Below are 26,230 nucleotides of genomic sequence, written 5' to 3'. Positions count from 1 at the left end.
TAGGTGCCCACATGTGCGTGGGTTTATCTTTGGGCATTCTATCCTGCACCATTGATCTATATTTCTGTTTTTGTGCCAGTACCACACTGTAGCTGATGACTGTAGCTTTGTGGTATAGTTTGAAGTTGGGGAGCCTGATTCCTCCAACTCTGTTTTTCTTTCTCAGGATTGCTTTGGCTGTTCGGGGTCTTTTGTGTTTCCGTACGAATTGTAAGATTTTGTTGTTCTGATTCTGTGAAGAATGCCATTGGAAGTTTGCTAAGGATTGCACTGAATCCGTAGATTGCTTTAGGGAGTATAGTCATTTTCACAATACTGATTCTTCCAATCCAAGAACGTGGTATATTTCTCCATCTGTTATGTCATCTTTCATTTTTTTCATCAGTGTTTTATAGTTTTCTGAGTACAAGTCTTTTTGTTTTCTTTTTTTGTTTTTTTTTTTAAATTTCAGTACGCGGGCCTCTCACTGTTGTAGCCTCTCCCGTTGCGGAGCACAGGCTCTGGACACACAGGCTCAGTGGCCATGGCTCATGGGCCTAGCCGCTCCGCAGTGCGTGGGATCCTCCCGGACCAGGGCACGAACCTGCGTCCCCTGCATCGGCAGGCGGACTCTCAACCACTGCGCCACCAGGGAAGCACAGTACAAGTCTTTTGACTCTTGAGGCAGGTTTATTCCTAGGTATTTTATTCTTTTTGTTGCAGTGGTAAATGGGAGTGTTTCCTTAATTTCTCTTTCTGATTTTTTGTTGTTGGTGTATAGGAATGCCAGAGATTTCTGTGCATTAATTTTGTATCCTGCAACCTTACCAAATTCATTGATTAGTTCTAGTAGTTTTCTGGTGACCTCTTTAGGATTTTCTATGTATAGTATCATGTCATCAGCAAATAGTGACAGTTTTACTTCTTCTTTTCCAATTTGTATCCCTTTTATTTCTTTTTCTTCTCTGATTGCTGTGGCTAGAACTTCCAAAACTGTGTTGAATAGGAGTGGCAAGAGTGGACATCCTTGTCTTGTTTCTGATCCTAGTGGAAATGCTTTCAGTTTTTCGCCATTGAGTATGATGCTCCCTGTGGGTTTGTCATATATGGCCTTTATTATGTTAAGGTAGGTTCCCGCTATGCCCATTTTCTGGAGAGTTTTTATCATAAATGGGTTTTGAATTTTGTCAAAAGCTTTTACTGCATCTGTTGAGATGATCATATGGTTTTTATTCCTTAATTTGTTAATGTGGGGTATCACATTGATTGATTTGCATATATTGAAGAATCCTTGCATCCCTGGGATAAATCCTGCTTCATCATGGTGTGTGATCCTTTTAATGTGCTGTTGGATTCTGTTGGCTAGTATTTTGTTGAGGATTTTTGCATCTATATTCATCAGTGATATTGGTCTATAATTTTCTTTTTCTGTACTATCTTTGTCTGGTTTTGGTATCAGTGTGATGGTGGCTTCATAGAATGAATTTGGGAGTGTTTCTCCCTCTGCAGTTTTTTGGAAGGGTTTGAGAAGAATAGGTGTTAAGCTCTTCTCTAAATGTTTGATAGAATTCGCCTGGGAAGCCATCTGGTCCTGGACTTTTGTTTGTTGGAAGATTTTTAATTACGGTTTCAATTTCTTTACTTGTGATAGGTCTGTTTATATTTTCTAATTCTTCCTGGTTCAGTCTTGGAAAATTGTACCTTTCCAAGAATTTGTCCATTTCTTCATGGTTGTCCATTTTATTGGCATATAGTTGTTTGTAGTAGTCTCTTATAATCCTTTGTATTTCTGCAGTGTCAGTTGTGATTTCTCCTTTTTCATTTCTAATTTTATTGATTTGCGTCCTCTCCCTTTTTTTCTTGATGAGTCTGGCTAAGGGTTTATCAATTTTGTTTATCTTCTCAAAGAACCAGCTTTTAGTTTTATTGATCTTTGCTATTGTTTTCTTCCTTTCTATTTCATTTATTTCTGCTCTTATCTTGATTTCTTTCCTTCTACTGACTTTGGGTTTTCTTTGTTCTTCTTTCTCTAGTTGTTTTAAGTGTAGGGTTAGATTGTTTATTTGAGATTTTTCTTGTTTCTTGAGGTGAGATTGAATTGCTATAAACTTCCCTCTTAAACTGCTTTTGCTGTGTCCCATAGGTTTTGGGTCATCATGTTTTCATTGTCATTTGTTTTTATGTATTTTTTTTCTTTGATTTCTTCAGTAATCTCTTGGTTATTTTTTAGCACACTGTTTAGCCTCCGTGTATTTGTGTTTTTTACAGTTTTTTTCCTGTAATTGATTTACAATCTCTTAGCGTTGTGGTCAGAAAAGATGCTTGATACGATTTCAATTTTCTTAAAGTTTCTGAGGCTTGATTTGTGACCCAAAATGTGATCTATCTTGGGAAATGTTGTATGTGCACTTGAGAAGAAAGTGTATTCTGCCACTTTGGGGTGGAATGTTCTATAAATATCTATTAGATCTATCTGGTTTATTGTGTCATTTAAAGCTTGTGTTTCCTTATTTATTTTCTGTTTGGATGATCTGTCCATTGGTGTAAGTGGGGTGTTACAGTCCCCTACTATTATTGTGTTACTGTCAATTTCTCCTTTCATGGTTGTTAGCATTTGCCTTATGTATTGCGGTGCTCCTATGTTGGGTGCATAAACATTTATAATTGTTATATCTTCTTGGATTGATCCTTTGATCATTATGTAGTGTCCTTCCCTATCTCTTGTAGCAGTCTTTATTTTAAAGTCTATTTTATCTGATATGAGTATTGCTACTCCAGCTTTCTTTTGATTTCCATTTGCATGGAATATCTTTTTCCATCCCTTCACTTTCAGTCTGTATGTGTCCCTAGGTCTGATGTGGGTCTCTGTAGACAGCATATATATGGGTCTTGTTTTTGTATCCTTTCAGCCAGTCTGTGTCTTTTGGTTGGGGCATTTAATCCATTTACATTCAAGGTGATTATTGATACGTATGTTCCTATTACCATTTTCTAATTGTTTTGGGTTTGTTTTTGTGGGTCTTTTTCTTCTCTTGTGTTTCCCACTTAGAGAAGTTCCTTTAGCATTTGTTGTAAAGCTGGTTTGGTGGTGCTGAATTCTCTTAGCTTTTGTTTGTCTGAAAAACTTTTGACTTCTCCATCAAATCTGCATGAGATCCTTGCTGGGTAGAGTAATCTTGGTTGTAGATTTTTCTCTTTCATCACTTTAAGTATATCCTGCCACTCCCTTCTGGCCTGCAGAGTTTCCACTGAAAAATCAGCCGATAACCTTATGGGGATTCCTTTGTATGTTATTTTTTTGTTTTTCCCTTGCTGCTTTTAATATTTTTTCTTTGAATTTAATTTTTGTTTGATTAATATGTGTCTTGGTGTGGTGTTCCTGTATGGGACTCTCAGTGCTTCCTGGACTTGGGTGACTCTTCCCTTTCCCATGTTAGGGAAGTTTTCCACTATAATCTCTTCAAATATTTTCTCAGACCCTTTCTTTTTCTCTTCTTCTGGGACCCCTATAACTCGAATGTTGGTGTGTTTAGTGCTGTCCCAGAGGTCTCTGAGATTGTCTTCAATTCTTCTCATTCTTTTTTTTTAATTTTGCTCCTCGGAAGTTATTTCCACCATTTTGTCCTCCAGCTCACTTATTCGTTCTTCTGCCTCGGTTATTCTGTTATTGATTCCTTCTAGTGTACTTTTTATTTGTTATTGTGTTGTTCATCTCTGTTTGTTCTTTAGTTCTTCTAGATCTTTGTTAAACATTTCTTGTATTTTCTCAACCTGTGCTTCCATTCTATTTCTGAGATTCTGGATCATCTATACTGTCATTACTCTGAATTCTTTTTCAGGTAGATTTCCTATTTCCTCTTCATTTATTTGGTCTTGTAGGTTTTTACCTTGCTCCTTCATCTGTGACATATTTTTTTTGCCGTCTCTCTTTTTTTTTTTTTTTTTAATGAGTGGAATTGTGTTCCTGTTTTACTGGTTGTTTGACCGGAGGCTTCCAGCACTGGAGTTTGTAGGTTATTGGGTAGGGCTGGATCTTGGTGCTGAGATGAGGAACTCTGTGAGACCTCACTCCAGTGAATATTCCCTGAGGTCTGAGGTTCTCCGTTAGTCCAGTGGTTCGGACTTGGAGCTCCCACTGCAGGAGCTTCCCCCCGAACCCAGGCTTGTGAATCAAGATCCCACAAGCCAGGTGGGGTGGCAAAAAAAGAGAGAGAGAGAGAGGCTTCCCTAGTGGTGCAGTGGTTAAGAATCCGCCTGCCAATGCAGGGGAACATGGGTTTGAGCCCTGGTCCGGGAGGATCCCACATGCCGTGGAGCAACAAAGCCCGTGCCCCACATCTACTGATCCTGCGCTCTAGAGCCCATGAGCCACAACTACTGAAGCCCGTGGGCCTAGAGCCCGTGCTCTGCAACAAGAGAAGCCACGACAATGAGAAGCCCGTGCACCACAATGAAGAGCAGCCCCCGCTCCCGTAGCTAGAGAAAGCCACATGCAGCAACAAAGACCCAATGTAGCCAAAAATAACTTTAAAAGAGAGAGAGAAAAATAACAAAGTAAAAAATAAAATTAGACTGGGAAGCTAACAGATATGTTAGAATGTGAAAATAAAAATATAGATGAATCAACAACCGGAAGGTACATCAGTACCACAATAGTAAGAAAGAGGAGGAAGAAAAGGGAAAATGGCGGCGAGGGGCGGGTGGCCTTAGCTGTGGAGAGTGGGTCTTAAGCAAGGGCGAGGTTTGGGTGGTGGGCGGGGCCAATGCTCAGGACCCACAGGGCTGGAAAAGGTGCTGGGGGCTGTGGGGGATGGGGCTTAGGCTCAAGGAACAGAAGGGGCCCAGGCCTGCCCCCCAGCCTGGTCTCAGAGGGCAGGGGACCTCACCTGGGCACTAGCAGGCTTCCTGGGCTCAAGAGGACAGGGCAAACGCCCTCCTCTCCTCTTCTGCTCCTCCAGTCTGGGGTCTGAGAGGGCCCCTCCCACCTGCCTCCCCTGATCTCCCCAGCTTCCCTCCTATGCCCCCAAGGACCCATGTGGCCTGGGAGCTCAGCAGGCTCCCCTGGCCCAAGTGGGTGGGGCAGTTGCCCTCCGTTCCTCTCCCGCTCCTCCTGGATGGCCCCTCCAGCCTGTCACTCCTGATCTCCCCGGCCTCCTTCCCATGCCCCCAGAACCCACGCGGCCTAGGTGGGGCTTTAGATAGGGAAGGAAGCAGCTTGGGAGCTCAGCAGCCTCCCCTGCCTGAGTGGGCCAGGTGATCGACCTCTGCTCCTCTCCTGCTCTTCCCAGAGAGTCCCTCCCTCCTGCCTCTCCTGATCTCCCTGGCCTCAGGGGCGCTGATCTTGTCTGACCTCCACTTCTCCTCCCCGCTGGGTCCCCCTAGTCCTACCGGTTCACTTCAGGGTTCCTCCCATCTCCTTGGGGGTCAGAGTCCCCCACCAGCGGCCAGTAGATGCCCTAGTTGTGGGGAGACGCTAACTCCACATCTTCCCACACTGCCATCTTGACTCCTCCCTTGACAATTTTTAACTTCAGGTTCATAATTGGGTTAATTATATCCATTGTCAGAATTTCATACTGGTTTCTGCTTTGTGAAACTTTAAATATGCCAAAACAAATATGAATCCCTTATAACTCAGCTGTAATTTATAGAAATATCAGGGAATTTGCTGGCGGTACAGTGGTTAGGACGCAGTGCTTTCACTGCCAGGCTGGGGTTCAATCCCTGGTCGGGGAACTAAGATCCCGCAAGTGGGCCCGGCCAAAAGAAAGAAAGAAATACCATATAAGTCTGAACTCACAGCTTCTTTCCTATAGTTGAGTTTTCCCACTTACAGAATAGTGATAGCCCTCATTATACTCTGACTTCCTGACTCCTGCCTCCTTTCCTCCCCTCCTCCCCTACCCCTGCCCCTTTATTCAAGCCCTGGTTGCATAATTAAAGTCAATAATGAGTCTAAAGAAAGAATTTTCTTTAAAATTTTGTAATTCTTTTAATCCTTGTTTTACCTTAGGGTAATCAGGATCTCCTTTGTTACATAGAATTTTAGATCTTGTTGACTTTATATGTATAAGTACAATAAGGTTACCTTGCTTAGCTTTCCTTTCTGGGTTGTGAAATGAGTAGTATAAGCTTTCAGTATTTGAACATTTTGTAGTACAACAGATAGGATTATATAAATGACAAATATTGCTAATATCTTTATGTAGCATATCATTTCCCTTTTAAAAGATATGTCCTTTGTGAGAAAAGTGCTTTTCCCCCTTTTTATCTAGAAAAAATGTTTTAAGCCAGAGACACATCAGCTATCTATTTGATCACTACGAAGCTATGGATATTGTCACACAAATAGCACTTGTAAGGATTTCCTGGAACTTGGCAAAAGTAACTTAAAAAAACAACAGAAAAAACCCGTCTCCAGAAATTAATAGAATCATGTAATCGCCTTAGAAAGGGCATTTATGTTGTATTAACCATATCTGAAAAGCTACTCATAATGAGCTTTTTCTTGCTATAAGCATTCTCTTAAAACATTTTGAACAGAACATTATGAATGTATTTAATACCACTGAACTATATGCTTTAAAATGGGTAAGATGGTAAATTTTATGTTTGTGTATTTTACCACACACAAAAAAAACCACACTGAAGTAATTTATAGTCCAGATGTGAGAGACAAGGTGTAGATAACTTTAGGAAAGTATTAGCCATGTTGTGTAGATTTCTCTATGTCATGCTTAAAATTCTTTTATTCTACAACAATAATATTTCTTTGGGATAAAAAGTGTTCGTGATTCTTTCAGACTTATGTCGGACTTTCCCAAGGGCATTAGGCATTTTGTGAGAATAAAATCTTGGGCAGGGAACGGGGCATTGGAAGAATGGGCCAAGGAAGGAAGCAAAGCCTGCTTCTGTGTCCAAACAATAGTGTTTTCTTCATGCAGGACTTCTTTAGAACCTTGAATATTCTTATAAGTATGTGGATTATAACATTTCCCAAACTTATTTGACCCCTAAATCTATAACCAAACCATGCTATTTTAGTTTAACTTCCTTGTTTTATAGATGTGAAAGTTCTGATCTGGAGAAGTTGAATGACTTGCTTAAAGTTACCTAAGAGCAGAATAATGAGAAAACGTCAAAGGATATATATATATATATATATATATGTATGTATATTTTAAACACAAATACAAGTTTTGTTGTTGTTTTGTTTTGTTTAATATTTATTTATTTGGCTGCACTGGATCTTAGTTGCAGCACGTGGGATCTTTAGTTGTGGTGTGTGAACTCTTACGTGGCACATGGGATCTATTTCCCTGGCCAGGAATAGAACCCAGGCCCCCCCCCCACCCACCCCTGCATTGGGAGTGTGGAGTCTTAGCCACTGGACCACCAGGGAAGTCCCATCAAAGGATATGAAGACTTGGAAAAACTGAATTCTGCCTGTTGCCCCTGCTGATATCAGCAAGAACACAAACAGGTTGTAGAATAACCATTATAATCCTTATGGAAACTTATTTTCATTAACATAATTACACATGAAATGGTTAGTTTCCAATATGTATAGAAGGGTTGTCAAATGGCGGTGAATGAAGATTCAGATGGAAGATAGTGTCTATCACGTTCATTTCTGTGCTCTTGGATGTTGGCAGATGAATTGGCCTCCTGGTTAAGCATGTTCTAGGGATAATTTTCCCTTCTCTAGGCAATGATCAGGTTTGCAAGTTCCAGTGTGTTGAACAGTACACTTATTTTTGCCTGTGTGTATGGATTGAGGAAATAATTTTTAAAAACCCATACATAATAAAAGGCATCGGTGCATGGTTAAAAAGGGGGAGGGGTACTTGTTATTTAAGTCAAAGAAGTGTTTAGCTTGAAAAACTCATGTGAATTCAAGAATGTGTGTATAAATATTTACCAAAACATTGTAATAGTGAAAAATAGGAAACAAATGTCCATCACCTAAAGAAAGGAAACATTATTGGTTTAGACACCTACTAGCAAAATGAACAGCAGTAAAAAGGAATAAACTATAAACTAGATCCTCATGGAAAAATATCTTACTATGTTGAGGGAAAAGCAAAGTATAGAAGAATACATGCCATGTAATACTTTTTAAATAAAAGTTTAAAAACGTGATAACAAAGCTACGTTGTTTATGGACACATAGAAAAGTATAAAAGTATGCAAGAGAATGATAAACAATAAATTCAGGGTAATCATTACTTTGGAGAGGAAAACAAAGAGGACTTCATAAAGATCCAGAGTTGATACAACAATGTTTAGATTGGGCAAAGCTGGGTCATAGGTTTGTGCTGTGTATTTTCTATACTTTTAGTTGACTTGAATTTTTTAAAAAGAGTACAGACTTTAACCTCAAATAAGGTTACCACTTCTGCTTATACTGAGTTCAGGGAAAGATTGGTATTGATACATGTTTCCATCAGTTTGTCTGTCTTTAAAATAGAAGGCAACATTATTAAGAGGGAAATAGAAAATATTAGAGTACCAGATTCTATAATTTGATATTTTCAGAAGTTAATTATAATAATTTTCTTTCAAACTCATCTAGGATAACTGAGTTACTAATATTTCCTAAGTTTTAAAAATTTGTAATTTTAAATACTCTAGCAGTTAATTTTTAAATACTAGCTTCAAGTATTATGCTGGACATATAAGTTAACATTTCTGTTGCAACCCTGGTAAGATAGTGCAGCAGGGAGAATGCACTACTATGGTGATGACAGACTGCTTCCCTTCAGTGTGTCTTGAAAACGCGGAACATACCTTATCTTTCTAAGTCTCACCCTTTCTTTTTTTTTTTTTAATTAATTAATTTAAAAATTTTTGGCTCTGTTGGGTCTTCGTTGCTGTGCGCTGGCTTTCTCTAGTTGCAGTGTGTGGGGGCTGCTCTTCGTTGAGGTGCGCGGGCTTCTCTTGTTGCAGAGCACGGGCTCTAGGCGCGCAAGCTTCAGTAGTTGTGGCACGTGTCTCACCCCTTTCTTGATTTCTTCATTTTGTGCTATCATGTTGCCCTTCACCTTCCCTTCACTTTCAGTTTTGCTGGTAGTGAGTTTTCCAGCATTGTCTTCTGTCTCTGATGCTTAATTTGTCAAACATAAAGGCAGTCAGGATTTAGTGTACATCATAATTTTCTGGGGGACTTGTTAAAATGCACATTGTTAGGCTACACTGCAGAGTTTCTGATTCAGTAGGTCTGGTTGGAGCCTGAGAATTTGCATTTCTAATAAGTTTTCTTGTGATAATGGTGCTGCTGTGCCAGGACCTCATTTTTGAGAACTACTACTTATCTAGCTCTTCTTTCTTTGCAGTTCATTCATCTTAAAAGGAGGTTCAGCTTGATTTCCTGGGCAACATAGTTTCTCAGGCATTCTAACTTGTACATTTCTAGTATTTTTTAGATTCAGACTAAAAAGACATGATATGGTAGAACATGTATAGTAGAACACCATGTCCTTACTCTAATTACTAATTACATGTTTTACTTGGGTTGGATACTTTGTATCTTTTTTTTTTTTTTTTTTTTTTTTGTGGTTCGTGGGCCTCTCACTGTTGTGGCCTCTCCCATCGCGGAGCACAGGCTCTGGATGCGCAGGCTCAGCGGCCATGGCTCATGGGCCCAGCCGCTCCGCGGCGTGTGGGATCTTCCCGGACCGGGGCACAAACCTGTGCCCCCTGCATCGGCAGCCAGACTCTCAACACTGCGCCACCAGGGAAGCCCTGTATCTTTTTTTAAAAATAAAATTGGGGATTGGTCTAGATGATCTCTTCTGGTGTTGAATCATAATTTCTGCTTAAATCTTCTCATATCCTGATTAACACCACCAAAGATTCTTGATTTGTACAGCAAAATTTAGAACTATTAAAAATTGACTTTGGGGCTTCCCAAAGTCAAAAAAAAAAGTCAAAAAAAATTGACTTTGAAGCCAATTTTCTGTGAAAGTAACTATAACCTCTCATTTTCCCATCTTGTTTCTCTCACCATATGCCATAGGGTAAAGACCAAAATGGTGAAACAAATCTGTATTCCATGCAGTCTGTATTTTGCTTCATAATTGTTAAGACTGGGGAAAGAGGTTTTTTAAAAATAGCTAATAGTAGCATTAATTTTTACCAACTAATGACCTATTTGAGTATTTAAGGATACAGTGAAAGGAAACTCTACATATCCCTTGCAGGACCCCCTCCCCACAGAGCTAGGAAGTTTCCTTTCTTTCTTTCTTCTTTCCCCTCAACCCGCACCCTGCATTCCCTGCAGTGGAAGCGTGGAGTCTTAACCACTGGGGCACCAGGGAAGTCCCAGGAAGTTTCCTTTCTCTTTGCTACAGTGCTATGATACAGAAATATCTGAGGCTCAGAGACTTTAGCATTCTGTTTTCTTTAATAGTGGTCCCTTTTAAAGAAGGGGTAATCCTTTGGAAAGTAGGTATTCTTAAGGAGTCATATAAGGCATTATAATCATTCCTGTGTATCTCTTCATTGGATTTCATATTCCTGAGCCAAAAAAGGTAGTATTAGGAAATGTATTTAAAAGTTTGGCTAGAGAATGGACTTGAGGATACGGGGAGGGGGAAGGGTAAGCTGGGACAAAGTGAGACAGTGTCATGGACATATATACACTACCAAACGTAAAATAGATAGCTAGTGGGAAGCAGCCCCATAGCACACAGAGATCAGCTCAGTGCTTTGTGACCACCTTAGAGGGGTGGGAAAGGGAGGGTGGGAGGGAGTGGGAGATGCAAGAGGGAAGAGATATGGGGATATATGTATATGTATAGCTGATTCACTTTGTTATAAAGCAGAAACTAACACACTATTGTAAAGCAATTATACTCCAATAAAGATGTTTAAAAAAAAGTTAAAAAAATAATAAATAAAATATAAAAGTTTGGGGACTTCCCTAGTGGTCCAGTGGTTAAGACTCCACACTTCCACAGCAGGGCGCATGGTTCTGTTTGATCCCTGGTCAGGGAACTAAGATCCCGCAAGCCGTGGTGCACAGCCAAAAAAAAAAAAGTTTGTAGTGAATTAAACCTTACTTGAAAATAATTAAATTAATTTGTGTAAGGTTTTGGGGCTGTTTGAACTAAGATAAGAAATACTTGGGAAAGTTGCAGAGAATCAAAATTGTTTATAACCCTTAATCTTTAAAAATAACAGTTCTGGGGCTTTCCTGGTGGCGCAGTGGTTGGGAGTCCGCCTGCCGATGCAGGGGACACGGGTTCGTGCCCCGGTCTGGGAGGATCCCACATGCCGCGGAGCGGCTGGGCCCGTGAGCCATGGCCGCTGAGCCTGCGCGTCCGGAGCCTGTGCTCCGCAACGGGAGAGGCCACAACAGTGAGAGGCCCGCGTAACGCAAAAAAAAAAAAATAACAGTTCTGCTGTATACCTATAAACAAGGGGAGTGTACACCATCAAAGAAAAAAATTTTAATTGAGAACTATTTAGTAATATCCAGTTTATTCCCAAAACAGGACCTTTATTTTAATTTTTTTTAGATTTCAAAGGAAGATTATAAAATCTTTTTAGAAATTGAGGATCCTGTCAAAGTTCCCTCCTCCCTCTTTTTTCTAAATTTAATTATATATACTTTATTTCTCTATTGCTCTTTCTATAGAAAAGTTTTTCAATAAACAGGAAAATTCCTTGGTTTTGGGTTTTGTCTTAGCCCTACTCTCAATCCCAGTAATGCGTAATTTGCTATATGATATACAAGACAAATCTGAATACTATTTCTTTTGGAATAAGAAGTCAAGGAAATTAATGTATAGGTATAAAGGCATATGATAAAGCCAACTGTTAAACAAAAAATAGCCTGATGCGTTAGGGTATTTTTTTCTGCCCAAGTGATCTGTCTAGATCAGTGCCTTTATTTAATTTCAAGATTCATCTTTGTTTTGTTTTTGGCCACGCCACTCGGCTTGCAGGATCTCAGTTCCTTGGGCCATGGCAGTGAAAGCCTGGAATCCTAATCACTAGGCCACCAGGGAACTCCCTTCAGTTTTCATCTTAATGCAGGCACATCAAATTTTGTAGCTTCTGTGTCTATTCAGTCTAACTGGCTTTTCACTATTTTGAAATGAGATGGTCACAGCTTTTAATAGCTATTTTATTTTAATCCAAATTTATAGTCAGAACTGGTAAGTTATTTTTTTTAATATAGATTTATTTAATTAATTTAATTTTTTGGCTGCATTGGTTCTTCCGTTGCTGTGCGCGGGCTTTCTCTGGTTGCAGCGAGTGGGGGCTACTCTTTGTTGCGGTGTGAGGGCTTCTCATTGCGGTGCCTTGTCTTGTGGCGGAGCACAGACTCCAGGCGCGCAGTCTTCAGTAGTTGTGGCACACAGGCTTAGTTGCTCCGCAGCATGTGGGATCTTCTCGGACCAGGGCTCGAACCCGTGTCCCCTGCATTGGAAGGTGGATTCTTGACCACTGCGCCACCAGGGAAGCCCCTGGTAATTTATTTTTCAAATAGGCAGTAAATACACTTGTTAAAAGGTATAAAAGGAATACATATAGTTCCTATTCTCACACCCAAAACAGACTTTCCTTCTGAAGGCAAATACTGTGAACTAGTTTCTTATGTATTCTTCAGAGATATTTTATGCATATACAAAGATGAATGGATATATGCTTTTTTAGTAAACAACTTTGATATATATTATATGCAATAAAATTCAACAATTTTAAGTGTACAGTTTGAGTTTTAATAAATATATACACAGTTTTGTGGTCCCTATGAAAATCATGATACAGAATATTTCCATAACCCCCCAAATTTTCCTCATGTCCCTTTGCAGTTCAATCCCCTCCAGCTCTCTCTAGCCCCTGAAACTATTGGTCTGCTTTCTGTCACTATAAATTTACCTTTTTTAGAATGCATATCAGTGGAATCATACAGATTATAGTCTTTTTATGTCTGACTGATTTCACTTAACATTATGCCTTTGAGATTCATCCATATGAGTGCCTTGAACCAAGGAAGTGTTGAATGAGTATGTTAATTGTGTATTAGCTTAAGTTTGGGTTAAGGTTTTTTGAATTAATTATATCATACTGGCTCATGAAGTGGACTGATGGATTTTTTTTAATGGCTCAAATTTTTTTCCTTTCAGTTTTATTGACATACTATGTAAGTTTAAGATGTTCAGCATAATGATTTGACTTACATATATCATGAAATGATTACCATGGTAAGTTTAGTGAATATCCATCATCTCACAGATACAAAATAAAAGGTAAAGAAAAAAATTTTTTTCCTTGTAATGAGAACTCCTACGATTTATTCTCTTAACAACTTTCATGTATAACATACAGCAGTGTTGGGACTTCCCTGGTGGTCCAGTGGTAAAGAATCTGTCTTCCAATGCAGGGGATGCTGGTTCGATCCCTGGTTGGGGAACTAAGATCCCACATGCCGAGGGACAACTAAGCCTGTGTGCCGCAACTATTGAGCCCACGTGTTCTGGAACCCACGTGCCACAACTAGAGAGAAAAAACCCGCATGCCACAACTAGAAAGAAGCCCACGCTCCACAACAAAGAGCCCGAGCGCTGCAACTAAGACCCGACGCAGCCAAAAATATAAATAAAATAAATAAAATATTTTTTAAAATACAGCAGTGTTAATTATATTTATCATGATGTACATTTACATACCTAGTACTTATTTATCTTATAACTGGAAATTTGTACCTTTTGACTAACTCACCACCTCCCCTCACCTCTGATAAACAAATCTGATCTCTTTTTCTATGAGTTTGTTTGTTTTTGAAGTATAGTTGACCCACAACACTATGTTAGTTTCTGGTGCACAACATAGTGATTTGATATTTCTGTACATTACAAAGTGATCACCATCTGATGGATCTTATATTCACTTAGATAAATGTTAGTCAGAAGTAGATTAACTTTTTGTTTCAAATCAAGCAAGCATTCTTAGTTGTAGTGAACTTTATTACAAACATTTGGGAATAGGAACTGTACAGTAGGTTGTTTTTTGTTTGTTTTCCTCCTTGAGATGGGCAAGGAATCTCTGTTGTAGAGAAATACAAAATCACCAAATTGAGATACAAAAGAAAGTAAATATTGTTAAATCTTTATCTCAACCCCAGCCCTTTAAAAAACAAAACAGAACTTTATTTCTATACTTTATGCTTTGTCCTCCGAGCTTACAGATAGGATAAAACAGGATAATTGATGTAACCAAATGGCTGGTTGAATAAGTTAACTCAGAAGAAGGGACTTACAGAAATATCTATGTGTTGCAAGTTAAAAAGTTTACTTATGTAACTCATTAATAAGATTTGAGATAGTTTTTATTGTACTTTTAATAGATTTTACTGTTTTTACTGTTCTGGTTTTAACATATAATTAAAACTAGTCCTCCCTCAGAGCTTGTTTTTATCTCAAATACCAAGTCAAGGGGAAAGGGAATATAGTATGATTTCCTGCTTTGTGGTTTTTCAGGCATCCCCACCCAGTAACAAGTCTCAAGTTTGTGGATTCTTATGTTAAAGTAGCTAAGAAGCTGGCGTCTGGTTGTGGAGCATTACTACAAGTAGTTCCATCTCTGATTACAAATCTTTATGATGGGTTATGTTCAGCCAGCCTTTGTAATACATCCTTTTTGTTTGTTTGTTTGTTTTTTGTAGTATGCGGGCCTCTCACTGTTGTGGCCTCTCCCATTGCGGAGCACAGGCTCCAGACACGCGGCCTAGTCGCTGCACGGCATGTGGGATCTTCCTGGACCGGGGCATGAACCCGTCTCCGCTGCATCAGCAGGCGGACTCTCAACCACTGCGCCACCAGGGAAGCCCTGTAATATATCCTTTTTTAAGTTTTTTCTACTACCTTTGAAACCTTGGTAGTGGATATGAGCTGAAAAAATACCAGTATCTTGTCAGATGGTTCCGTGTAATTTGGAACATTTATGACTTAAAGATGACTTAAAGAGTTTGTCTCAAGTATAACCTAATGGTTTTGAGGTACAAAAACCAGCCTATAGGGACTTCCTCTGGTGGCTCAGTGGGTAAGACTCTGCCTGCCAATGCAGGGGTTACAGGTTCCATCCCTGGTCCGGGAAGATCCCACATGCCATGGAGCAACTAAGCCCGTGTGCCACAAGTACTGAGCCTGCGCTCCAGAGACTGCGTGCCACAACTATTGAAGCCTGCATGCCTAGAGCCCGTGCTCCGCAGCAAGAGAAGCCACCACAGTGAGAAGTCCAGGCACTGCAATGAAGAGTAGCCCCCACTCGCTGCAACCAGAGAAAGCCCACGCACAGCAACGAAGACCCACTGCAGCCAAAAAAATAAAATTAAATCTTTAAAAAAAAAAAGCTGTTGATCTTTTTTGAAAACTAATAAGTTTTTACTTAAAAACAGTTTTTGTGGTTCTTTAGTACGATACATGTTTACCTTCCTTATATTTACTACCTACTAAACTCCGAACAAAGCAAAAATGATTACTTGTATAAACATATATTTGCATTCAAGAATCCCAAATAATGAAATCCCAAAGATTTCATTAATCTACCCTTCTCTGACTTTGAAGGAGTGCTCCTAAAAGAGCTTTACTGGTGGGACAGAGAATGTTGGTAACAGTGACAATTTTATTAATGGATAAAAGTTATATTTATGTTGAATACATTTCTTTTTTCTCTCCTTCTTAAGGAATTGAACGACCTGGCGCGGGACCCCCCAGCACAGTGTTCAGCGGGTCCCGTTGGAGATGATAGTAAGTATGTGAAAGGAATGATAGAGTGAAACATAAAACAGCATAAAAATCTGCCTCTGGGGAACTCTGGGACTGATAAATATACATCTCTTAAGGTTATTTTGTGTGAAGAGATAATTATGCAGTAGAGAAGAGGCAGTATTTACCTTTACTTGCCCATGAAAGGTGCAGTTTTATGTGTATCCCATCATCTTCTGTACTGTTTATTACATTTTGAACCTCTTCTGCCAGACATTGTCTGTGTAGTTGTCCTGGCTCCTTCTTATCTGTCCTTTGTCCCTTCTGGGTATTTACTTGAGTCAAAATATTCGAGCTTTTACTTACAGCAAGCTACTGTTCTTTCAGTAAGATAATACTAAAGATGATGGGGGGGGTATGTGTGTGTATATGTATATGTGTATGTATGTATGTGGGTCTGTGTCTGTCTTTCTATTGACTCATACTCGTGAAGACAGCTACAATTTATTTTTAATGTCCAGTTTATCTCCTTAATCCTGTCTAAAATAATCTATTGTACTTATCGTACATGTTGGATAATAATTTTGTTTTTGTTCCACTTTGTCTCAACACAGCTTTTTCCCCTTATACCATCTTTTATCCTTTTTAAAATGGAGGATATTTGAAGAGGCTGTGCCTTGTAACACAAAACTAATTCACACACAGAAAATGCAACATTTAGCAAATAGGGAAAAAATGGAATATACTTGGAGTATACTTGGAAATGTTTGTGTAAGAGAAGTATATAGATTAAGACAAAAAATAAATGAGGTTATATTAGTTTGTGTGTAAATTAATTTTTTCCTTGTTTTTCTTAGATTGCTGTTTTGGTCTCCTAAATCCTTAAGAACCAAAGCAAAGCCCTTGTACAAGGACTGCCTTATAGATAAAACAGATGTTATAAATTATAAGACTAAGTACTTGTGATGAAAAATCCCATTTATGTTATGTTTAGACCTGTCCAGTATGAGTAACTATAGTATTTGATACCAAACAGGACAGGACAAGTACTTAAACACACATTATCTCATTTACGCCTCACAATTCTTTTAGGTCATTGGGATAGAAATTGTAAACTATTTTAGAGAAGAATCTGGTGAGAGGCTTGTGGAGGTTCCGGAAGTGGACTCATTCTCAGGTTTTCTGATTCTACTTTTGTCATTTCACGGTTATCATATAATCCATCTGCATCAGTGTGGTCATTCAATTGAAAGAGTGTTTTTATTTCAGGTAAATTCCTCGAAGTTGAGAGTGGCTGATTTTTAATTAAAAGCGTTTGAAGTCTGGGGATTAGATTTCATTTTTGAAGTTCTGTAGTGTGCTAAAGTAATTTGCCTTTGCTTCTACCATAGTTAGTACTATTACATTCCTTTGTCAGATTGAAAAAATGCTTACCCTGGAGAGTTAAACTCCCCCAAAGCATAAGCAATAAAAGAAAAAGATAAATTAGACTTCATCAAAATTTAAAAATTAGGTGCAACAAATGATACTATTAAGAAAGTGAAAAGACACACAGAATGGGAGAAAAATTTTGTAGGTCATATATATCTAATAAGGCATATTTATCCAAAATATTTTTTAAAAGTCTGTATCTCAGCAATATAAAGATAGATAACCCAATTTTAAAATAAACAGAGGATCTGAATAGCTATTTCTCCAAATAAGATATACAAATGGCCAATAAACACATGGAAAGATGTTCAGCATCATTAATCATCAGGGAAATGCATGTCAGAACCATAATGAGATGTCACTTTACACCCACTAGGATGGCTAGAATCAAAAAGTCAAATAATAACAAATGTTGATGAGGATGTGGAGAAATTTGAACCTTCATACATTGCTGGTAGAATGCAAAATGGTATAGCCAGCTTGGAAGACAGCCTGTTAGTTCCTCAAAAAGTTAAACATAGAGTTACGATATAACCCAGTGAGTTCATTCCTAGGTATGTGTCCAAGAGAAATGAAACGTATATCTGTACAAAAACTCATACATGATTGTTCATAGAAGCTTTATTTATAATAGCCAAAAAGTGAAAACAACCCAAATACCCACCAGCTGATGAAGGGGTAAATAAAATGTGGTGTATCCATACAATGGAATATTATTTGACGATTAACAAGAATGAAATGATATATACTACAACATGGATGAGCATTAAAAACATTATGCTGAAAAGACCTATACTCTGAAAACTATAAGTTGCTGGTGAAAGAAATTGAAGATGACATAGACAGATATTGTTAAAATGACCATACTGCCCAAGGCAGTCTACAGATTCAGTGCTATCCCTATCAAATTACCAATGGCATTTTTCATAGAACTAGAACAAAAAAATTTAAAATTTGTATGGAAACACAGAAGACCTCGAATAGCCAAAACAATCTTGAGAAAGAAGACTGGAGGTAGAGGAATCATGCTTCCTGACTTCAGAATGTACTACAAAGCTACAGTAATCAAAGGGGTATGGTGCAGAAAACAAGAATATAGATCAGTGGAACAGGAAAGCAAAAATCAAGCATGTAGATCAATGGAACAGGAAAACAAAAAACAAGCATATATATCAGTAGAACAGGATAGAAAGCCCAGAAATAAACCTACGCACTTAAGGTCAATTAATCTACAACAAAAGAATCAAGAATATTCAATGGAGAAAAAGATAGTCTCTTCAGTAAGTGGTTCTGGGAAAACTGGACAGCTACATGTAAAAGAATGAAATCAGAACATTTTCTCACACCATATACAAAAATAAACTGAAAATAAACACCTAAGTGTAAGACCAGGTACTCTAAAACTCCTAGAGGAAAACACAAGGAGAATACTTTTTGACATAAATTGCAGCAGTATTTTTTTGGCTCCGTCTCCTAGAGTAATGGAAATAAAAATAAACAAATAGGACATAATTAAACTTAAAAGCTTTTGCACAGCGAAGGAAACTGTAAACAAAAAAAGAACCTGTGGAATAGGAGAAAATGTTTGCAAACAATGCAACCAACAAGGAATTAATTTCCAAAATATACAAACAGCTCATACAGCTTAATAAAAGCTTTTTGATAAAGAACAAACAACCCAATCAAATAATGGGCAGAAGACCTTAAATAGACATTTCTCCAAAGAAGACATACAGGTGGCCAATAGGCACATGGAAAGATGCTCAATATTGCTAGTTATTAGAGAAAAGCAGATCAGAACTACAATGCAGTATCACCTCACACTAGTCAGAATGGCCATTGTCAAAAAATCTACAAACAGTAAACGCTGGAGGTGTAGAGAAAAGGGAACCCTCCTACACTGTTGGTGGGAATGTAATTGGTGCAGCCACTATGGAGAACAATATGGAGGTTCCTTAAAAAACTAAAAGTAGAGTTACCATATGATCCAGCAATCCCACTCCTGGGCATTTATCTGGAGAGAACTAACTTGGAAAAGATAATATGCACCCCAGTGTTCATAGCACTGTTTACAATAGCCAAGACATGGAAACAAATGTGCTCCAGAGGGAGACGTAAGTCATTGATTCCAGTAGGTATTCTTATATTTAACCAGCGTGGCAGAATACTCAATTAAGATTTAAATGGTAGGTCTTGAAATGCTTTTGTTAATTAAATTAATGTGTTTTTTTGTTGTTGTTTTTTTGTTTTGTTTTTTTGCGGTACGCGGGCCTCCCACTGCCGTGGCCCCTCCCGCTGCGGAGCACAGGCTCCGGACACGCAGGCCCAGCAGCCATGGCTCACGGGCCCAGCCGCTCCGCGGCTCGTGGGATCTTCCTGGACCAGGGTGGGAACCCGTGTACCCCGCATCGGCAGGCGGACTCCCATCCACTGCGCCACCAGGGAAGCCCGAAATTAATGTGTTTTTATTTTGTTCTTCTCTGCCTTCTGTTGGTATTGTAGATTCTAGATCATTTTAACAAGAGACATAAATATTGTTGATCTCAGTTGCTACATTAGCAATTTCCTTATTCCTCTCCCCTCTCACTCTTAAAGACAGCCCTGTGTATGTGCTTTTGCTCATTTTTCTGGTGACAGTATTTGACCCTTTATTTATAAAGACGGAAACAAGTTAATAAAGGTTAGCATTTGAGTGTTAATGGGTTTTTATTTAGAACTAATGGTTTATATAAGTTTAGTTCTACTGGGGAATATTAAACATGATTTACTAACTAAATGGATATGAATTACATATGAAATAGCCTGTTGATGTTGCTTATAAGAGTTCTCAGTAATATAAGATTCTTGCTTAAATATACTAGAATATTTTCAATTTTCCAGAGTGCCAGATATGAAAGAGATTGCATTATTACTTGAAAATATTGATCTTTTCACATCTTCTTCTAGGAAGGGTATCCTTTATGTAATTGTAAATGTTCTAGTTGCCAGCTTGTCTTGTCAGAATTTCTGCTCCAAGCCTTTGGGGTTTCTATGTTGTCTAATTTTTAGTCGATTTTAATCATAAAGCATAAAATGGTCTTTGTTTTCTGTAGAGGAAGAATAGGAAATCACCAAAAATAAATATTTTACCTTCAGCCAAGAATTTGTTCAGGTTTAAATTTTTCCAATAACTTCTTAAGTCTGGCAGTATTTTTAGCAAGAGAAAGATTGATCTTGAAAAGACTCAGAAGAAAAAGTTAGGACTTAGATAGTTTTAAAAATTTTTAACTAAATTTTTTAGCATGTCTCGATATTTGTATATTTTATCATCTAAGTGCTTTAGTTCTCTCTTTTTATTCCTTATCTGATTCTTACAACCTTTAACAAGAGTGCAGGTATAAATATATCTTCCCATTTACAGCCACAAATTTTAAAAATATAGAAGGATTAAATGGAAGAATAAGATTGCTTTAAAACAATTCCCTTGACCTGTAGCTTGGTCATTTTTAATAGTGTTTTCAGCTTTGTCATTGGGATTGTTTACTCTAATTATCAGTGTGTTTTGTTTACTCGAATTGTAAATATATTTATGATTAAAAACAGAATGAGACTTGTTTCTTTAAATAGGACCTTAGGGCTCTTTTAATAGAACCTTTGTTAAAGATACTGGGACTAATCTTAGTGACTCAAAGTGACTTTCTCCTTAGCTGCTTAATCCATAAAAAATTGGTTGGCAGAAGTTATGAGGAATTTTTCTCAGTACTAATGATGGGTAACGTAAAAAGGAGAGCCTCAGCAGTACCTATCCTTTATTTTTAATTCCTAATAAACAGGCTGCTCTTTGTAGATTCAGGCACCAGTGAGGGGCAGGCCAACCATAGGGTCAGTTCTCATGCAGGTGGTCAGAAGGAATTTAAGGATTTGGCCTGATATCCCAGTGGATTTTCGTGCGGTTTTTTAGTCTTCACATTTCCTCTTTGTGTCGAGGGTTAGGTGGTTTGGGTTGCTCATGTATAATCCCAGTGATAGCTTCCCTTAGTTTGCTTAAATCCTAGTGTGAATGTTAAATGCTAAGTAGCTTGCTTAGAAAGTGAAAACTGGCTTTTTGATCTTTGTGTTGTCCTTAGTGGCATTACCTTGGAAATGGAACAAGCACCATTTTTTGCAGTTTGAAGAGAAAATTCCCTTATTAAACAAGTATATAATTTATTGGGATTATCCCGAGTTTGTAATCAAGCTTGGGGCTTTCAGCTGATGTTTTCTTTATTTACTGAGGTACCAGCAATTCTAAACACCTACAGGTGAGAACTCTTGGAAATTTTTTTCTCACTGGAAAAAAGCCAGCATTTCCTAATTTGAGTATTGTCTACTTTAAGTTTACTGTTCTGCTCTATGCCAGTATTATAAAAGGAGTATATTATATATATTTGTGTTGGGGAAATGATATAACACATGAAAGAATTGAATCTTGTGGTTCTTTTTTCCCCTTTGAGGTAAGGAAATGCCTGTTTAAAAGTGAAATTTTGGACCTTGTCAAGAATTTTGTTTCCCTGACATGAATTTTCAAGATGTTTTAGCCCAAATACTTCTTTGTTGAGCACCTTATCAGTGTTCTATACCATGCTAGTCATTTTTGTTTTCTCTGTTCAGACTCCAACTTAATTTAGATTCCTCATCCTGCTCAGGACTCATCATATTGCTAATAAATGAACTGAGATTACATGGGGAATGATATGTTATTATGGTGTAGGTATACTGTGGATATTGCTTCATGGTGATTTTTTGTTGTTCTTTTTCAGTGTTCCATTGGCAAGCTACAATAATGGGGCCAGTAAGTATTCAGATTAATTTCAGAATAAATAGTTTATGTAATTCACTCATTTTAATCCAACTTTTCTTGTTATCAACAGAATGACAGTCCCTATCAGGGTGGAGTATTTTTCTTGACAATTCATTTCCCAACAGATTACCCCTTCAAACCACCTAAGGTAATTGGGATATGACAATTGTTTTGTATCTACTTTCGACAATACTATTGAAACAGTTTACAAAAAATTTTCCTTTTTTGATAGGTTGCATTTACAACAAGAATTTATCATCCAAATATTAACAGTAATGGCAGCATTTGTCTTGATATTCTACGGTCACAGTGGTCTCCAGCACTAACTATTTCAAAAGGTAATAGAATGAGTATTTGATATCAGTATAAAAATCCTACTGTGTTTTTTGTCTTTTTAAGATTACTTATTCTTGGAAAGATTGCTCGGATTCCTTTTTTAAGAGGAGGTAGCAATCCCCCTTATTCTTTTTTTTCTTTTTAAGTTATTTATTTATTTATTTATGGCTGTGTTGCGTCTTTGTTTCTGTGCGAGGGCTTTCTCTAGTTGTGGTGAGCGGGGGCCACTCTTCATCGCGGTGCGCAGGCCTCTCACTATCACGGCCTCTCTTGTGTGGAGCACAGGCTTCAGACGTGCGGGCTCAGTAGTTGTGGCGAGCGGGCCCAGTTGCTCCGCAGCATGTGGGATCTTCCCAGACCAGGGCGTGAACCCGCATCCCATGCATTGGCAGGCAGACTCCCAACCACTGCGCCACCAGGGAAGCACCCCCCCCCCCGCCCCTTATTCTTAAAAAGACCTTTAGACCCACTGGAGAGAGCTGGATTTTCAAGCATAGGTATTCCTTGGTGTCGTGACTGCTCTCTGTCCATTGCTCTTGCTATTCAAGCATAGGTTGGAATATGACTACTTGGTATGAACGTTTTTTTAGAGCATAGTAAAAGTAGAAGACAAACAATGTCTCTTCCAACCTTGAGATCCATGAATGGAAAGGATAGATATTGTTCCAGAATAATAAAAAAAACAGCCATTGTAGAGGAATGCTTGTATACTATAAGCATAGATAGTAGTTTCTTGAAGAGCAAAGTATAGGTGAATTCATATTCACATTCTTTAAGGTTTTACCAGCTCTTATCTTTAGGTTTCTGTCAGGAACAGAATCACCCTCTAAGATAATCAATTTAATATAAATTTTTATTTGAGCATCTTAATCTTTGGTATATTGTGTGGGGGGGAGGGTGAAAATGTGTAGAGAAAGTTAGTTACCAACTTAGTGATGGAAGATCCAGTAGTTGTTTCTTTCTTTCTTTACTTACTTAAGTACTTACTTATTTGGCTGCGTTGGGTCTTTGTTGCTGCATGTGGGCTTTCTCTAGTTGTGGCGAGCAGGGGCTACTCTTCGTTGCGGTGCACGGGCCTCTCATTGTGGTGGCTTCTCTTGTTGTGGATCACAGGCGTTAGGTGCGCGGGCTTCAGTAGTTGTGGCTTGCGTGCTGTAGAGTGCAGGCTCAGTAGTTGTGGCGCACGAGCTTAGTTGCTCCACAGCACGTGGGATCTTCCCGGACCAGAGATCGAACCCGTGTCCCCTGCATTGGCAGGCGGATTCTTAACCACTGCACCACCAGGGAAGTCACAGGGTCCTTAGTTGTGGTATTCGAACTCTTAGTGGTGGCATGCATGTGGGATCTAGTTCCTAGACCAGGGAGCGAACCCGGGCCCCCTGCGTTGGGTGTGCAGTCTTAACCACTGCGCCATCAGGTAAGTCCCCCTCCAATAGTTCTTTAAAATAAGACCTATTTTATAAAATAAAATAAGAGGAGGTTGGGGATTTTTTTATATTCCTGAACTGAATATTATCTTATTTGTTGATGTGAGATTGTTCAACCCCTCAACATCATACCCAAATGAAATCACAAGTGGATTAAATGTTGTCAAAGTACAGATACTAGAAATAGGCTGCAAGTATGATAATGGGCCAATATGTTTAACAGATATGAAGAACATATATAAATCAGTAAGGAAAAACCTAGATCCCAATGGACAGAAAGGAACAGAGGAAATAAAAATTAAAATAAGTTCCCATTTTTCACCTTTTTAATTAACAAAGATCTTTACAAAAGAAAAATAAATGTTGGTGAACTGCATTGAAATGAGTGCTTATATATGCTACAGATAGAAGTATAGATTTGTATAGTCCAGTCTGCCAGTATGTATTAAGAAATAAGAGATTTAATCATTAATACCCTTTGACCCAGTAATTCTAGGTTCATTCATTTGTACTAAAAAAATAAGACCAACAGTTAAAAAAAGTTCTCTGTGCAAGTACATTTGCAACAGTGTTATTTCTGAAAAATAGAAATTACATATAGACTCAACGGTAGAGGAGAAAATATATTGGTTCTGGAAAATGCATTCAAAAGAGTATTGATCCTTAAAAATATTGTGGGAAATAGGAAAATACAATGTTTGAAAAAAGCAGAAAAGAGATAAAGTGTTACACATTGTAACTTGCGTTGTATAGAAAGTATATTAAATAGCTAGAAAGAAATAGTTTGGGTATTTGGGGATGAAATTTGGTACATAAAAATATTTTTCTTTTCTGTCTACTTAAATTTTATCATTTCTTTAATGCATGCATTTAGACAAGAGGCAACATAGTTTCATGTTAAAGAACATAGATTCTGGATGCAACTGCCTGTGTTAGGATCTCAGCTCCACCTCTTATTGGATGAGACTTGAGACAGATTGGCTTCTGCATTCCACAGAGTTTTCATCGGTAGAATAGGGATGATAAAAACTATTTCACTGTTATTATGAAGATTAAAAAAGCAAAAAGTGCATAGTTAACTGGTTCCTTGTAAGCACCCAAATAACTGGGATAAAGGCACTATTGTAAAAAGTATTGGAGGGGACTTTCCGGGAAGATCCCACATGCCGCGGAGCAACTAAGCCTGGGGGCCTCGAGTACTGAGCCCGTGTGCCTCAACTACTGAAGCCCAAGTGCATAGAACCTGTGCTACACAACAGGAGAAGCCACCTCAATGAAAAGCCCGCACACTGCAATGAAGAGTAGCCCCCGCTCACCGCAACTAGAGAAAACCCACACACTGCAATGAAGACCCAACGCAGCCTAAATAAATAAATAATTTTTTAAAAAAACAAACAAACAAAAAAATCCATAGTTGACTCGTACCTTGTAAGCACCTAAATAACTGGGATAAAGGTACTATTGTAAAAAGTTTTGGAGGGGACTTCCCTGGTGGTGCAGTGGTTAAGAATCTGCCTGCCAGTGTAGGGGACACGGTTTCGCAACCTGGTCCGGGAAGATCCCACTTGCCGCAGAGCAACTAAGCCCGTGCGCCACAACTACTGAGTCTGCACTCTAGAGCCCACGCACCGCAACTACTGAAGCCCATGCGCCTAGAACCTGTGCTCCACCACAAGAGAAGCCACTTCAGTGAGAAGCCTGCACACCACAATGAAGAGTAGCCCCCCCCAAAAAAAAAAGAGTAGCCCCCCACTCGCCGCAACTAGAGAAGGCCTACATGCAGCAACGAAGACCCAACGCAGCCCAAAAGAAGAAAAAAAAAAAAAAGTACTGGATAGGAACTTCCCCTGGTGGCGCGGTGGTTAAGAAACTGCCTGCCAATGCAGGGGACATCGGTTCGAGCCCTGGTCTGGGAAGATCCCACATACTGCGGAGCAGCTAAGCCTGTGTGCCACAACTACTGAGCCCGCAGCCTAGAGCCCGTGCTCCACAACAAGAGAAGCCACCGCAGTGAGAAGCCCACACACTGCAACGAAGCATGGCCCCCGCTTGCTGCAACTAGAGAAAGCTCACACGCAGCAGCAAAGACCTAGTGCAGCCAAAAATAAATAAATAATTTAAAAAATTATTGGATATTTGTCATGTTGTAATTACGGTAAGACTTGCATATTCTTAAAAGTTAATTTTTTGAAGGAAACAAAAACTCTGGGGCATTAAATTAAGATTTCTGGGGTCCCAGGCAAAACTACAAACAAAAAATCAGAGGACCACATTTTTCAAAATTGTGACTAAAATAGTTTTCCAGATAAGTGGCCCCTTTTCTTTTTGAAGGCCTCCTTGTAATTCAAGGGCTGCTTGTGAAAGTGTTCATATGCCTATTGTTCTTGGATTTCCTGGCCTGGTTGCTCTTCTTTTACCAAGTAGCTGTAGAGATAGAAATCTAGATATAAATGGGGCCAAGAGAGGTGGGACTGTGTGTGTGTGTGTGTGTGTGTGTGTGTGTGTGTGTGTGTGTGTGT

At 38.8% G+C, this 26,230-nt stretch overlaps 1 protein-coding gene and 1 long non-coding RNA gene across 3 annotated transcripts in view; one reads left to right on the top strand and one right to left on the bottom strand.

Annotated features, from left to right (window-relative positions):
- Positions 1 to 26,230, top strand: part of UBE2D2 (ubiquitin conjugating enzyme E2 D2) — a 59,977-nt gene that overhangs the window by 26,997 nt on the left and 6,750 nt on the right. Inside the window, exons 3-7 of one of the 2 annotated variants that reach the window (XM_027095956.1) lie at positions 15,677 to 15,740; positions 16,791 to 16,875; positions 21,908 to 21,939; positions 22,019 to 22,096; positions 22,181 to 22,286. In XM_027095956.1, coding sequence (XP_026951757.1) covers positions 15,735 to 15,740; positions 16,791 to 16,875; positions 21,908 to 21,939; positions 22,019 to 22,096; positions 22,181 to 22,286 — 307 coding nt within the window. In that variant the 5' untranslated portion in view covers positions 15,677 to 15,734. The remainder of the gene's footprint in view (positions 1 to 15,676; positions 15,741 to 16,790; positions 16,876 to 21,907; positions 21,940 to 22,018; positions 22,097 to 22,180; positions 22,287 to 26,230) is intronic. The other variant, XM_027095962.1, reaches the window with a different exon arrangement.
- LOC113614457 (uncharacterized) lies at positions 600 to 23,843 on the bottom strand. Its single transcript, XR_003430646.1, has 3 exons — positions 23,578 to 23,843; positions 11,142 to 11,148; positions 600 to 611 (listed from the first exon to the last, which is right to left on the bottom strand). It is a non-coding gene; the product is annotated as an uncharacterized LOC113614457 (long non-coding RNA).

This window comes from Aethalodelphis obliquidens, unplaced genomic scaffold, assembly GCF_003676395.1.
Source record: "Aethalodelphis obliquidens isolate GAN/ISIS:26980383/991018 unplaced genomic scaffold, ASM367639v1 scaffold4, whole genome shotgun sequence".
In the NCBI taxonomy this organism is placed as follows: Eukaryota; Metazoa; Chordata; class Mammalia; order Artiodactyla; family Delphinidae; genus Aethalodelphis; species Aethalodelphis obliquidens.
Note: the sequence above shows the minus strand (reverse complement) of the source record. Positions and strands in the feature narration are given on the sequence as shown.